General features: G+C 45.1%; 1 protein-coding gene and 1 non-coding gene across 2 annotated transcripts; one reads left to right on the top strand and one right to left on the bottom strand.

The window, feature by feature from the left end:
- Positions 1-1,225: 1,225 nt before the first annotated feature.
- LOC145398848 (U4 spliceosomal RNA) lies at positions 1,226-1,366 on the bottom strand. Its single transcript, XR_013897185.1, has one exon. It is a non-coding gene; the product is annotated as a U4 spliceosomal RNA (small nuclear RNA).
- Positions 1,367-6,137: 4,771 nt separating this feature from the next.
- On the top strand, positions 6,138-13,165 carry LOC145398786 (kynurenine/alpha-aminoadipate aminotransferase, mitochondrial-like). The gene is made up of 10 exons (XM_080271595.1): positions 6,138-6,204; positions 6,776-6,944; positions 7,183-7,372; positions 8,914-9,024; positions 9,652-9,816; positions 10,048-10,227; positions 10,467-10,593; positions 12,104-12,153; positions 12,298-12,456; positions 13,034-13,165. Exons 1-10 carry the CDS (start codon positions 6,138-6,140, stop codon positions 13,163-13,165), a joined length of 1,350 nt encoding a protein of 449 aa, XP_080127721.1.
- The last annotated feature ends 2,050 nt before the right edge of the window (positions 13,166-15,215 follow it).

Genomic DNA, 15,215 nt, shown 5'->3' on the forward strand with positions numbered 1-15,215 from the left:
CGATTTGTTTTGCATAATGTATCTTATTCTCTTCTGCTGTACTGTGAGAGTGGGCACTGTTCTAACCTGCACAGGAGACTCGTGGCACCTTTTCGTTAGCGATTTATTTTACCTGCCCATGACACCTGAGTAACCTTTTGCCTGTTACTGGTGATAACTAAGTCGACAATGTTAAGATGCACTGTGTAAAATCAATCGCTTAAGGAGAGGTGCCACGAAGCCTCTGATGCCATTTAGAATACGAAAGGAGGGTCCCTAATACCCTTTTCTTACCGATTTATTTTTGGATACGGCTGGTTAACATCCTTTTGTACGTTATCTACACAGAGTATGGCGATATTGGAAGGATTTATATAACACAAAATAGGACAGTAATGTGTAATATGCAAAACAATTCGCTTAGGAAAAGGTGTTGGGGAGCTTCCTTGCCCTATGAGAATACGACTCTAGTATTCTCGTCCCTAACCCCTCTTCCTAAGCAATTTATCTGACTTATTATACTTTGCTGTCCTCTTCTGTGTCATTTTAATCCTTCCATTGCCACCATACTCAGCATAAATAACGCACAAACCGATACAACCAGCAATATCCAAAAGTGAATCGCCAAGGAATAGGTGCTAGGGAGAAGACGGTCCTGATGCTGCTCTACATGGCTGCGTTGATGAATGTTATTATATTTACCTTATTGATATTAGTTGTCTTTAATCCCCACTTTCCTGTCACACCTTCGAATCTACTCCCTCAACCTCGACCTCAGTCTCAACCTCGACCTCAATCTCAACTCAGCTTTAATCTCAACCTCGACCTACCTCAACCTTAATCTCAGTCTTGATCTCAACCTCAGTCTCAAAGTCGACCTCCCACTCATATTGTCCTCGCGTGAAGATGTGAATATACGAAAGCACTTGGGATTGGTGTTTCCTTCTTGCCTGTGACTATCAGCATACATATATACATGCCCACCCACAGACATAAAGAAATAATTATACAAAATGGTATAGTGACAGAGTTGGAAAATACACGTGCGGGAGGAAACACTGGAGGGGTAAGCAGGTATACTGTGTTGGGATATAAATGATGCTGGAGAAAGACGCCTTCACGCGGTGCCTGCCATATAACAAGGCGGCTCCACTGCCCACGTTCTTCTTCCTCACAATACCGGCGAACTACAAGGATGAAAACTTTATCCTGCAGTCCACCGGGAGCGCACTGTTTTATTTTATAGTCCATAGTTGGACTAACAAAAATTGCCGCAGCCGACGGTCTTTCACGTCGCCTAGGCGGGGTATTGGGAAAAGTTTTCAACTAGCAATAATCGCACCTCGGATTTACCTCATTGGTTACGATACTGCCACTGCGCAAAGCTGACGAGGTAGAGCTCAGCGCGAGACAGACTAACTCAAACTGCGCACACCGTACCATCCCTAAATCTTTATGCTAAATTACGAATATTAACAAATATTACAGACTGCTTCACCACAAACCTAGGTAGAATTAAGTTTGGAGTTTAGTGACATCATTATACTGAAAATTCACGAGCAGAACTACAAACCTAGACATTAGTATAGTGGCAATTGTTGATGCAGCCTCGCGTTTACTGTCCCATACCATCACACATACTTGACACACAGCCTCACCTGTAAATAAAGGTGTAAAAATTTAATGAGAATATTATACAGAAATTCACACCCAGCATTAAAGAAGTAAAAATCGATATACAACAGGTGAAGCTATGTGACAGAGCGAACCCTACCTCTTGCTATTTATCTATCTATCGCCGAACGCCTTAATCCCGTAATGGGTGCCCACGTACGAATAATCTCCCTGTCACACTACGCTTTATAATTTGGCTACCCTCTCCAACTCACACTCGCATTCATCCACTCATTCTCCACCCCATCCCTCCACCTCATCCCCATCCCTCCACCTCATCCTCGGTCCCACCAAATCGCAATATCAGTGACTCTAAACCTGTACATTTTTCAGAAACCTCTAGGAGAATTTTAGACCAACATTTCATCACCTAGAATATTCAAAAAACAAAATACCAAAGCTGTTCCGACCATGAAAGAGCAACAAAGAGAGAGGAGAGAGAAAAAAGTATCCCCTAACGAAACAGAAAACGAGAACTCAAGCAGAAACTGAATTTGAGGGAGATCTTCGCTAAAAATGGGGATGTGTTGTTTAGTTCTTCCTGATAGTGCAATTATTTTTTTTTTAACTGAGAGAGAGAGAGAGAGAGAGAGAGAGAGAGAGAGAGAGAAGGCGCTTTATTTAAGTTTGTTTTGGTTTATTTCTTACATAGACACTCGGGCGAGCGAGACTGGTCACCCTCACCTCAACTGTCCGGAGCGAGAAGCCTAGCCCCGGGTTCCTACGCTCCTGATAGGGTTAAAATGGATAGGACGATAGATAGACAGATAGATAGATAGACTGATAGATATACATAAAAATAGACACATAAACAGATAGATACATATATAGACAGATGGAGAAAAAGACAGAAAGGCAGATAGATACACTGATAGACAGGGAGACAGACAGATAGACAGACAGATAGAAAGAGATAGATATACACTGATAGACAGATGCAAAGACAGACAGACAGACAGATAGACAGTTTGATGGCTAGACAGATAATTAGACAGATAAAGATCATAAATATGCAGACATGTAGACAAGTAGATAAAGAGAGATAGACAGACAGACAAACAGACGGGCAGAGAAAGAAAAATAAATAGATAAATAAGGACGATAATGCAGTACCTTTCCCACGCCTTTATTTTTTCTCTCTCTCTTACACACACACACACACACACACACACACACACACACTGTAAAAAAGAAAAAAACTATAACAAGAGGTATATTATGTCAGAAGTCTATGAAATCCAGCCTTCAACTCTACTGTATAAATATTATTATTATTATTATTTTTTTTTATGTAAATGGATGGATTTCTCCGCATCCTAACTCCATCCTCTGCCCCCCCTTCTCTCTCTCTCTCTCTCTCTCTCTCTCTTTCTCTCTCTCTCTCCTATCTACATTCTTCTTTCGTTAACTCCTCCCCATCTCTCTCAGTCTATCTCTTCCTAGCTTCCTCTTCTTTCATCCCCTGATCTCTCTCTCTCTCTCTCTTCCGTGGCCAAGGAGGTAGTAACTGCTGAAACCCCGTGACGTCACAACATGGCCGCCGCTGAAATACCCGTGTGTAATTACTCGTATTTCCGGTACTAAGCAGACGGCCGGAACTACTCTCACGGCCGGTACTATTACTACTGCTACAACTACTACTATTACTGCTACTGCCACTACCACCACCACCACCACTTTTCCAACTCCCTGCCAACCATTTTCCTCCTTTCGGTGCCTCTGCAGTGAAAGCAAGATGCCTGGCTGAACACAAGAAGCAGATTCAGCCGAGAAACGCATCAATGGCTAACAGCTGCATCTGGGACGTGAAAATTGCCGAAATGACACTTAATTGGCGGGCGATTAGCAAGATGATCACACACACACGCACACACAAACACACACATGGTGGCTTTTTCCCCCCGCCTTAATATGTGATAAGATGGGGTCCAGAGAACACTGATGATGATGATGCAGAGGAGGAGGCGACGGAGGACAGGCGTAGGAGGAACAGGAGGATATTTCTCTAAATTCTCAATCCCCTCCCCCCTAATTTTCTTTCCTAACTCACCCCTGCATAAACTGGTGGGTTTCCCAGTACCCATGCTCCCCCCCCCCTCTCTCTCGATTTTTTTTCTCTCTCTTGCTCTCTCTCTTTCTCTGAGCTAAAAATTAGTTGGTATCAGTCTGACTAATGTAGTAGAGTTTTCCCTGGCATTAGTGGGTTTGTGGCGGATATTAACACACTTAGGCTCCTGTGACCCATTTACAAAAGGTAAATGATCTCAGCTGAGAATAAATTATGAAATATATAAAATAATACAAATCTTCTTGCCTAAATTTGAGACATTAAAAACAAATAGCGAACACTTTATTATTTATAAAATCTCAATTATCTGTAACCTCCTTTTCTCTCTCTCTCTCTCTCTCTCTCTCTCTCTCTCTCTACCTCTTATTTTCGTTTTCATTATTCCCAACTCTATCATTATCTCCGTCTCTCTCTCTCTCTCTCTCTCTCTCTCTCTCTCTCTCTCTCTCTCTCTCTCTCTCTCTCTCCTGGGCAGTCGTGAGCTCTGTTAATCATTTCTGACATCATCCAACGCACCTTGAAGAGGCCGAGATGTACAATTACTTGGGGCAAATATTAAAACAACGAAAAATCATGATAGCGAAATAAACAGATGCAGTACAATTGGATGAAAAGCTTTCGGTAAACACAGGCATCATGGAAAGTGGCTTGCCAGTATGTATGAAACGAAAAGTATATATCGAATGTATAATCCCAGCTATGACGTACGGTTGTGAGACCTGGAAACTGACAAAATCGATGGAAAATCAACTAATCCGTTCTCAAAGAGCAATGGAAAGGTCAGCGTTGGGAATATCTCTAAGAGAGGAAAAAATCAGCTCGGATGAGAGAGCAGACTTAAGCCAAAGACATTACAGAAGTTATAAAAGAACAGAAATGGAGGTGGGCAGGCCATGTAGCAAGAATATGGGACAACCGATGGAGGAAGAGGCTGACTGACTGGACTCCAAGAGATTGTATGCGTTGCAGAAAAGGGCCAGACAAGAGGTGGAGATGGGATAGGGAAATTTGCAGGCAAAATGTGGCAGAGATTGGCTCAGTCAGGGAACTCGTGGAAAAGGCTGGGGAGGCCTTTGTTGAGCAGTGGACTTGCGATGGCTGATGTTGATGATGGTGAATACTTATAAACCAGTGTCACCAGCATCAGATTATATGTTGTCACCCAACGGACTCTTGTCTCATCACTTATTCGCATTCTGTGTGGCGACTTCGTGGCACGTGTTCGTAGGCGATTTAAGCTCGAATTCGCGTCGGTTAAGGAAGCTCCCTAACACCTCTTCCTTTGCGACTGATTTTTGGATACGGAGTCTCCCTAACGCTTCTTCCTTAGCGATTAATAATTTGGATATGGAAGCTCCCTAACACCTCTGAAAAGGGGTTAGGGATCTGTTTGGTAAGAATAAATGTGCTATAGCAATTAAATATGGTTTACAGGAGAGAGAGAGAGAGAGAGAGAGAGAGAGAGAGAGAGAGAGAGAGAGAGAGAGAGAGAGAGACGGGGGTATGGGTAACATCAAACCTGGACTGAGAACTTTTCAGGAAAGTCCCAGGCAACAGGAAATGAGGAACGGCGGGGAGGGAATGATACACCTAAGAGTTACAGGTACAAAGGTGAGGTGTTGGCCCGTTATCAGCACTGCCAGGCCCCATGACCCACTCCCAGCTGAATAAAATCGTCTGGGATCAGCTGGGAATGACATGAGGTAAAAACTGCTGGCTTCTAGGACACATTCAGCACAAAAGCACCTATAATCATGGTGTTTACGGGGTTTAATTGCTGGGGCTTTTTGTCTGCATTAGTAATCTCAGGTTCCTATGTGTGTGTGTGTGTGTCTGTGTCTGTGTGAGAGAGAGAGAGAGAGAAATAGGAATTCCATAACCTAACCTGACCTACACCTTTCCTTGTTCACCTCTTCCCACCCACACACCCTAAAACAAGAATAGAAAAAGGAAATAACAGAAATATCATCAAGAATTCCCGCTACCACGCAACACCCACACAACACCTGAAAGCCCAACACTCCCTACGTACTCTTGCACAACCCCTACGTACACTTACACAACACCTAGCAAACCCCCCTCACCTGAGCACTTAAAGGACAGGTCTCCGGGTGTAAGACTCAGTGATCCGTTGCACGTCGGAAAGAACGTCTCCCTTCTTCTCCCACCACCGAATTAACACCCACGTCTCTAACAGGAGCAAAGACGAAAACGAACTGACAGAAAGCACCCAAGGAACATCCCGAAAAGCCACACAACCATCTATTTAACCTTCCACGTCCCTACTTATAATTATCCGGACGCATAAAGACCCTTGCTGGTGAACACTTGAAGGTTGGGTCTTTCAGCTGCTTAGTCTCAGTCCTCCTGAAGAATCCGAAGAAGGAGGTTGTGCGCCGCCGCTGCTGCTGCTGCGATGGATTACAAGAAATTTCTGAATGACGTGGCCAAAAACAGGCAGCCGCTTGTCCTACGAGAGTTGTGTAAGTATTTGTGTGTGTGTGTGTGTGTGATTTGCTGTTGCGGCCCCAGAACTTGAACCCGGTGCACTGCAGACTGAAACTGACCTTCTGTAGTCTACCACCTTCCATTTAGGTCATAGGGAGTTACAACCAACATAACCAAACTTAACCACAACAGCCCTTGTCCGACCCTACCAAACTTAACCTAATGCAACACAATCCACCCGAGCTATAACTAATCTAACCCAACCCAACCAAGCCTCACCTAATCTAGCACTGCCAACCCAACCTTACCTAATTTAACCCAGCCTAATCAAACCATACCTAACCTAACCCAATCTAGCCAAATCAAACCAATCCTAACCTAACCCACCCTAACGAAAACTAACCTAACCCAACCATACCAACCCAACCTAGCCAAACACACCAATTCTAACCATACTAACCCTAACCTAACCAACCCTAACCAAAACTAACCCAACCAAACCATATCAATCCTAACCTAACCCAACCAAACCTAACCATTCCAATCCTAACCTAACCCAACCTCGCCACACCAACACTAATCCTTGTCTCACTCTCCCTCCGACAGTCGCCCTGCAACAAAGCGCCCCCAAGGACGTGGTATTCCTCTCAGCCGGTGCGCCCAACCCCGACACCTTCCCCATCAAGAGCGGTACAATAACCCTCCACGACGGTACAGCCATCCAACTCGCAGGGGACAAGATGGTACAATGTCTGCAGTACGGTCCCACGCCGGGGTGAGTGTGGTGAGCAGGATAAATCACTTAGGATGAGGCGTTACGAATCCGCCACTCGATACCGCCCTGGGTCACACCTCTCTCAATTTTGCCGCCCCCCCACACAAATAACTGGGCTACCCTTATATTCATCAATGTGCGATTATGGTATATATACATCCACCCACCCATGCATCCATATATAAATCCACCCACCCATCCACCAATATATAAATCCACCACTCTGCCCCTGCCACAGGTACCCGCCACTACTGCAGCAGCTGGGCCTGCTGACGGCAACCCTGCACTCGCCCCCTCGCTGGCAGGAGAGTGACGTGCTGGTGACCACGGGCAGCCAGCAGGGGCTTCAGATGGCGCTGGAGATGCTGCTCACCCCGGGACAGACGGTGGTGATTGAGGAACCTTGCTACAGCGGCGTCCTATCCGTGGTTAGTTAACTAGTAATTTACCGGTAGATGTCTGGTGGTGTAGTGGGTTACGGCGCTCCAACCATACGGGGCCTTGGAGAGTTTAGTTACTTATACGTCTTTTATTTACTTATCGCTTTTGTTTGTTAGGTTCAGTGCCAGAAAAAACTACAACTCACAAACAATCCACTATGACCTCACTGTAATGCACCCCCACCCCCACACCACAACATATACTGACTCCCCTCAAGCACCTCACTACCACAATACAGACAAACCTTAAACATGACCACAGAAAAAAATAGTAGTAGTAGTAGTGGTAGTAGTAGTAGTAGTAGTAGCAGCGACAGTATTAGTAATGTTGGTAGTTGTAGTTGTAGCAGTAGTAATAATAATAATAATAATAATAATAATAATAATAATAATAATAATAATAATAACAACAACAATAATAATAATAACAACGACAATAATAATAATAATAATAATAACATTAATAATAATCTGGGAGCACCCGGTTGAAGTGTCCGTGTTGCCATGGTCCAGTGAGTTCATATCCAGGCCACAGATGGTTGCAGCCACTAAAACTACAGCTTGTTATTTGACATTGTAATTTCCAGGTATAGGTTAACGTGTAAGTGATTCCGTAGCTTTCTTCACTGGACAGATAATCAGATACAACCTTACGTAATCTAACCTGACCTGATCTAACTTGACCTAACCCGCCCAAGCCTGAACTGATATAACCTAACCTAACCTAATCAAGTATAACGAAATCTAATCTAACCCTACCTAACCAACTCAAACTCAGTCTAACCAAACCAAACTAAGTCAAACCCAACCCAACCCAGCCTCGCCTAACCCAGCAATACCAAATCTAACCTACCCAAACCTCATCCAACCAGACCAAACCAAACCAAACCCAGCCTAACTTAGCCTAAACTAAAGTAACCCAACCCAGCAAAACCCAACCCAGCAAAACCCAACCTAACCTTACCCAGCAAAACCCAACCAAACCTAACCCAGCATCTAACCCAACCCAGCAAAACCCAACCAAACCTAACCCAGCATCTAACCCAACCCAGCAAAACCCAACCAAACCTAACCCAGCATCTAACCCAACCCAGCAAAACCCAACCAAACCTAACCCAGCATCTAACCCAACCCAGCAAAACCCAACCAAACCTAACCCAGCATCTAACCCAACCCAGCAAAACCCAACCAAACCTAACCCAGCATCTAACCCAACCCAGCAAAACCCAACCAAACCTAACCCAGCATCTAACCCAACCCAGCAAAACCCAACCTAACCTAGTAAAACCCAACCTAACCTAACCCAGCAACACCCAACCTAACCTAACCCAGCAAAACCCAACCTAACCCAACCCTGCAAAACCCAACCTAACCTCACCCAGCATCTAACCCAACTCAGCAAAACCCAACCTATCCCAATCCAGCAAAACCCAACATAACCTAACCCAACAAAACCCAACCTAACCTAACCCAACAAAACCCAACCCAGCCTAATCTAAGCTAAGCTACTCCTGTGTCTGTGTGCTCAGATCAGCCCCTATTCGCCGCGGTACCTGCGTGTGTCCAGTGACGGGGAAGGTATAATTCCGGAATCGCTCTCAGCTGCCCTAGACTCCTGCACCCCTGACAACAAGCCAAAGGTACGTAACAACTCCCCCGTAGCGATTTATTCTGAACATTGCACCTCGGTATCCTCTTGTATGTTACGCGACCATTCTCTGGGTCGTAAGATCTCTTCAGCAGCGAATTATTCTGCACTCCTGACAAGCCAAAGGTACCTACGCTTCCACAACTCAGATATTATTTCCTGGTTGCAAGGAATTCATTTATTATTATTTGGGGTAGGAAAGTGTCTCCTTGGTTACTAGGCAAATTTATCCTCTGAGCAGACTACACTTGGCCTTCAACTCTGCGGGCTTCCGGCCTTTACTTCCTTCTTCCTTGCAAAAAAATAACAAAACTAAGATCAAAAGGACTACTAATCTTTGCCTGATGAAATAAAATAAACGTAATGTGTGTGTGTGTGTGTGTGTGTGTGTGTGTGTGTGTGTGTGTGTGTGTGTGTGTGTGTGTGTGTGTGTGTGTGTGTGTGCGCGTGCGTGTGTGCGCGCGAGCTGGACTGTGTAAATGGAGTTTTCACTCTTGTAGTTCGTAGACACGATGCAACCCATCTCAGAGCAACTTAACCCAAACGAATCTAACAATCTGATCTAACCTAAGCTAACCTTTGACCTAAGTTGACCTAACAACCTTTGACTCGACCTAAGGCGGCCTCTGTCCCTCAGTTCCTATACACGGTGCCGACGGGGGCCAACCCAACAGGCGTGGTGACCAGTGAGGCCAGACGCCGCCACATCTACCGCCTCTGCTGCCAACACGACCTGCTGATCCTTGAGGACGACCCCTACTACTTCCTCCACTACCACGACAAGGTTAGTGACGTGTTCTATAAGACATGCCAGGCTTCTTAGCACATGTTTCTTAGCGATTTATTTTGCATATTACTTTTTGTCTTGGACCACCCCTACTACTAAGAAAGGCGTACCGCTAATATATGGTGCTAGTCACGAAGGAGTGCTATGGAAAGGATTTAGAGGGTGGGCTGAATTGAAGCACCTTAACCCACTGGACCACATGGCGTTAAAAGCCTTGTTACCCCACAGCCGCCGCCAGCCAGCTACCTTCGCCTGGACGTGGAGGGTCGAGTGCTACGGTTCGACTCCTTCTCCAAAGTGGTGTGTGCGGGGCTGCGGGTGGGCTGGGTCACGGGGCCGCGGCAGCTCATCAGTAAGCTTAACCTGCACAAGGGCACCGCCGTCATCAGCACCTCCTCCATGCCACAGGTGAGCCCATGGTGTTCTAGGACAAGATTGTGACCCAGAATAACCTAACCTACCCAACCCAACTCAACCTAACGTCTGTAACTTGACCCAACCTAACCTATCCAACCCAACTTAACCTAACTTGACCCAACCTAACCTAATCAATTCAATCTAGCCTTAAGCTATCTCACTTTCTCCCAGTATGACCCTTTCTTTGTATTCCATAACTCCTCACTATCTCTCTCTCTCTCTCCCTCCAGGTAATAATAAGCGAGCTACTACGGGTGTGGGGTCGGGAGGGTTTCAACCAGCACGTGTCCCTGCTACGCCAGAGCTACAAGCACAGACGAGACGCCATGCTGGATGCCGCTAATAAACACCTCAAGGGTCAGTGTTATGTGTGACTGAAGGCGTTACGAGAAATTCACTGAGGTGCTTTGGCCATATGGAGACGATGGAGAGTGAGAGACTAACTAGAAGAATGTATGTAAGACGGAAAGGGAAGAGGAGACCGAAGATGAGATGGAGGGATGGAGTGGAGAGGTATATGAGACAGGGGGGTGAGTTGGGGAAGGACATCAAAATGACAGGGAGACAGGGAGCGATTTTTTTTTTTTGTGGCCACGTCTTACAGGATTAAGGCGTCTGGCTATATATGGAGAGATAGATGAACTAATGCATAAATAACCTAATTATTAATGATAAATGAAGGTAGGAAGTTAGCCATAAAACCCGTATCTTGTAACTGATGAATTTGAACCGAGCGGGGTTACCTTAGTCCGCCACCAGAGGGCAGCATCTGACAGGGGGTGTAAAGGGCGCTGAGCAGGAAAAAGCACCATTCTCTTACTCTTTCTCTCTCGCTCCCTCTCTCTCTCTCTCTCTCTCTCTCAAAGGGGGGTCATTTAAAAACCGTAATTTCTCCTTCATACAGCCTGTCATAACTATAGATTATATTTTGATCGACAGCTAATCACAAAAATCTCAAATCCTTAAAAATAAAAACAACAATAATGGCAAAGAAAGGAAGAGCCAAAGCAGCCAAATGTATAGCAGCAAATTTACCAACGTAGGAAGCTCGTAACATCATATATCAGGCTGTTTAATCGGCCAATCTTTTCAGCAACGTGTGTATCTAAAAATGAGTAACATTACGGGTTTATCTGTAACAGGAATTTGTTGACAATCGACTGATAAGATACACGGGAAAGTAAATACACCCTATGGCAGCGATGGATGCTAAACTTGTAGATAGACAATACAGATACACAGATAGATAGAAAGACAGGCAGACTGATAGACAACATGAATACTAAATTGTAGCTACGTGAAATTCGATGAACCATAGTTACGAGGCAGGAATGAGTCTCCTTGGTTACTAGTCAAATCATCCCTCCACTCTGACTCCACCTGGTCATCAGCTGAACTGGAAGGGGTCGGGGCGTTTGCCAGGTTAGAGTAAACGCACTATAGATTCCTCACTTTCTCCTGGCCTATATTTTCCTTCCTTGGCAGCTTATTTCACGTAGCTCAGTGGCAGAAAAAACCATACTACGGCTCTGTATCCTCTCCTTAGCACTTCTTCGTGACTAGCACCACATTGTCGCGTTAATTTCTTGTTACAGCTCAGTAGTCAGGATAGAGATGCCAATTTTACGCCTAGCTGAAGTGAAAGGAGCATCGTAAACAACTCATTAAATATCAGAGCCGCAGTTTTTATTTTCAAGTAATGAGTGAATTAGTTCCATCAGCTAAACATAAACCTACTATAGTCCAATCGCACTCCCAGTCAATCTCTCATGCCCCATCCTATCCCGTGACCACTGCACGATGAGTATAAGGTGCTATGAAGCTGGTAGTGTTATTTGTTTATTAATGTATTCCTTTGTTTTTACAGGTATATGTGAATGGCATGTTCCAGAGGCAGGGATGTTCCTTTGGCTCAAGGTAAGACAATGATGATGATATAATAATAATAATAATAATAATAATAACAATAATAATAATAATACGAGTATCTACCTACAGTGTACCTGTCTATCTCTATATATCTACCTGCCTATGTATCTATCCAACACTCTCTCTGCACAGGTGTTGGGGGTAAATGACACGTGGGATATGGTGTTGCGTCGCGGTGTGCTGGCCAAGGTGGTGTTGGTTCCAGGCCACGCGTTTATGACTGACCCAACCCGTCCCTGTCCGTACCTACGAGCATCATTCTCCACGGCAGACGCAACCTTAATAGAGCAGGTACACACACACACACACACACACACTACAGCTAATTAACGAAGCCCTCTCAGCAAAAAGATGTCTCCTCTCAACACCTGTGCCTCGGGTGCTGGGAGAGGGACGCCTTCACGAGACCGCACTGATATGGCCGGGTGGTGGAGCTGCCCGGCTATACAAATAACCCTCGATCCCCAGAAAGTAGGGTGGAATGCGGAAGAGAACTTTAACCTGCACTCCACCGGGTTCACACTGAAAAATGTCTGGGGTTGGAACTACTATTGGTGTTTATGATCTTACTGCGTATCACTTTAAGCCTCTTTGTTTATATTCTTCTCCCTGATATGGGCTACGAAGGCCGTGAGACATGTGTAAGTCAGTCTACAGCCATACGTCTTCTGATGTTAGGCTGCCCTCTCCCCAACTCACACTCCAGTATCTCATATACCTCTCCAACCCATCCCTCCATCTCATCCTCGGCCTCCCCCTCCCCTTCTCCTGCTCCACCTCACTCATATACACACTCTCAGTCAGCCTCTAATTCTCTCCACACGGGCAAATCGGTCACTACAATAAATTCACGTTTCTCTTCCTCAAGGGCATGCGGAACCTCGCGGAACTGATCGAGCGTGAGGTGGAACTCCAGGGGAACAAGGCCGCGGGGCATCGGACGAGGAACACTATGCTGAGAGAGGCAGACACCAAAGCGGCCCTGACCACCAAACATTAGGTGTGTCGATGAAACAAGCTGCTTTATTTTGTAGTGGCCGTGGCGATGGGGGTATAGTAGTAGTAGTAGCAGCAGCAGCAGCGGCAGTAGCAATAGTAGCAGTAGTAGTAGTAGTAGTAGCAGTAGTAGGAGGAGGAGGAGGAGGAGGAGGAGCATTTTTGTGATAGTAGTAGTTGCTGTTGTTGTAGCAGCAGCAGCAGTATTAGTGCCAGTAGCGGGACTAATAGTAGTAGTAGTAGTGTAGTGCTGTAGTAAATTTTCCTCTGACGGAACTAGCCCACTGACACAAGCAAGTCGTATTTGTCTTAGTTATGAGGTAAGAATGAGTCTCCTTGGTTACTATTGGCATTCATTACTAGGCCGAAATTTCGTTCTTTGCAGCCTACAGTATTTCCATTAGCCCATTGACAGAATAAGACAGTAGTACAGCGATGATTGCTTTCCACAGCACTTCTTCGTGACTAGCACCATATTCTTGGTTCATCTCTTGCTACGGTTCAACATTCAACACATAGCTAGAATTCTACCCCCAATTAGAGCGAACACTAGAAAATGATGCTAGTCACGAAGAAGTGCTATGGAAAGGATGTAGAGCCGTAGTACTGTCTTTTCCTGCCACTGAGGTACGCGAAACACGCTGGAAGAGGACGGAAATCTGGCCAAGTTAAAGGGAAAAGAATATAGTAGGCCATCTCTCTCTCTCTCTCTCTCTCTCTCTCTCTCTCTCTCTCTCTCTAAAAATATTAAGTTTTGATTTTTCTCTTTTTTTCAGATGAGGTCTTGGTGCATCACGGAAGGGCTGACCTGACTACTCACCACCAATCATCAACACCACCACCATCAATCACCACCACCACCATCATCAATCATCATCACCACCACCGCCACGACAATCATCAACATTATGGAGTTAATTCTAAGTTTGGGAATCAGTGTTTTAAACAAAGCTCAGTCGTTCTTATGTTATACAGACAAAGACCAAACGATTCACACAGGTTTGCTAATCTGAAGGAAACCCCACGCCCACGTCAGCCTAGCACCCGTCTTCCCTCCTGCCAACACCCATCTTCCTTCCTGCCAACACCCATCTTCCCTCCTGCCAACACCCATCTTCCCTCCTGCCAACACCCATCCCCCTTCCTGCCAACACCCATCTTCCCTCCTGCCAACACCCATCTTCCTTCCTGCCAACACCCATCTTCCTTCCTGCCAACACCCATCTTCCTTCCTGCCAACACCCATCTTCCCTCCTGCCAACACCCATCTTCCTTCCTGCTAACACCCATCTTCCCTCCTGCCAACACCTATCTTCCTTCCTGACAACACCCATCTTCCCTCCTGACAACACCCATCTTCCCTCCTGCCAACACCCATCTTCCTTCCTGCCAACACACATCTTCCCTCCTGCCAACACCCATCCTCCTTCCTGCCAACACTCATCTTCCTTCCCGACATCTTCCATTATCTTACGTTATATTGTCTCTTACGTAATTTACTCTCAGATGTAATACTGTACCACTAAATCATTTACTATACTCCTCTGTCTCTTATATATACTCCTGAATTCTGTACCTGAAGCCAAAATAAATAATCCTACCGTTTATATAAATAGTTCTCCATTACTTGACTCACAGGAAATATATTCAGCCATACTTACATGCATATATAACACGAAAGTAATTCATATACATTTTTTTTTATATTATAGCATAACCAAGGATCTCTATATATCTACGAGTATCTATAAATGGCTATGGCGATATATGATTAAAAGGATTTCTTATACATTCATAGACATCGGAGCCTGAAAAGTTATATATGAATTTTATGGTCAAAGATACAAGTAATTCTACCATACAGGAATTCATGTGCACAATAACCGTACTAACTAGAACGCACTCAGTGATCGCATACCTCCACCAATGCCAGTCATTATAAAGGACCCTGATCCTGATCCGACCCCAAATTTAATCAGTTCTTTCTAGGCCCATGGCCCTCCCACCCACAAAATTTCATTGAAATTCATGGAGAACTGGAGATATTGTGTGGG

This window comes from Coenobita brevimanus, chromosome 46, assembly GCF_032717465.1.
Source record: "Coenobita brevimanus isolate Jiangsu-jjx chromosome 46, ASM3271746v2, whole genome shotgun sequence".
Lineage (NCBI taxonomy): Eukaryota > Metazoa > Arthropoda > Malacostraca > Decapoda > Coenobitidae > Coenobita > Coenobita brevimanus.

Bases quoted from the DNA above. Each gene is read 5' to 3' on its own strand.
- LOC145398786 (XM_080271595.1), top strand. From the start codon at position 6,138: ATGGATTACAAGAAATTTCTGAATGACGTGGCCAAAAACAGGCAGCCG. The intron at 6,945-7,182 runs GTGAGTGTGGTG...CCCCTGCCACAG, and splicing joins CAGTACGGTCCCACGCCGGG to GTACCCGCCACTACTGCAGC. The intron at 10,594-12,103 runs GTCAGTGTTATG...TTGTTTTTACAG, and splicing joins CGCTAATAAACACCTCAAGG to GTATATGTGAATGGCATGTT.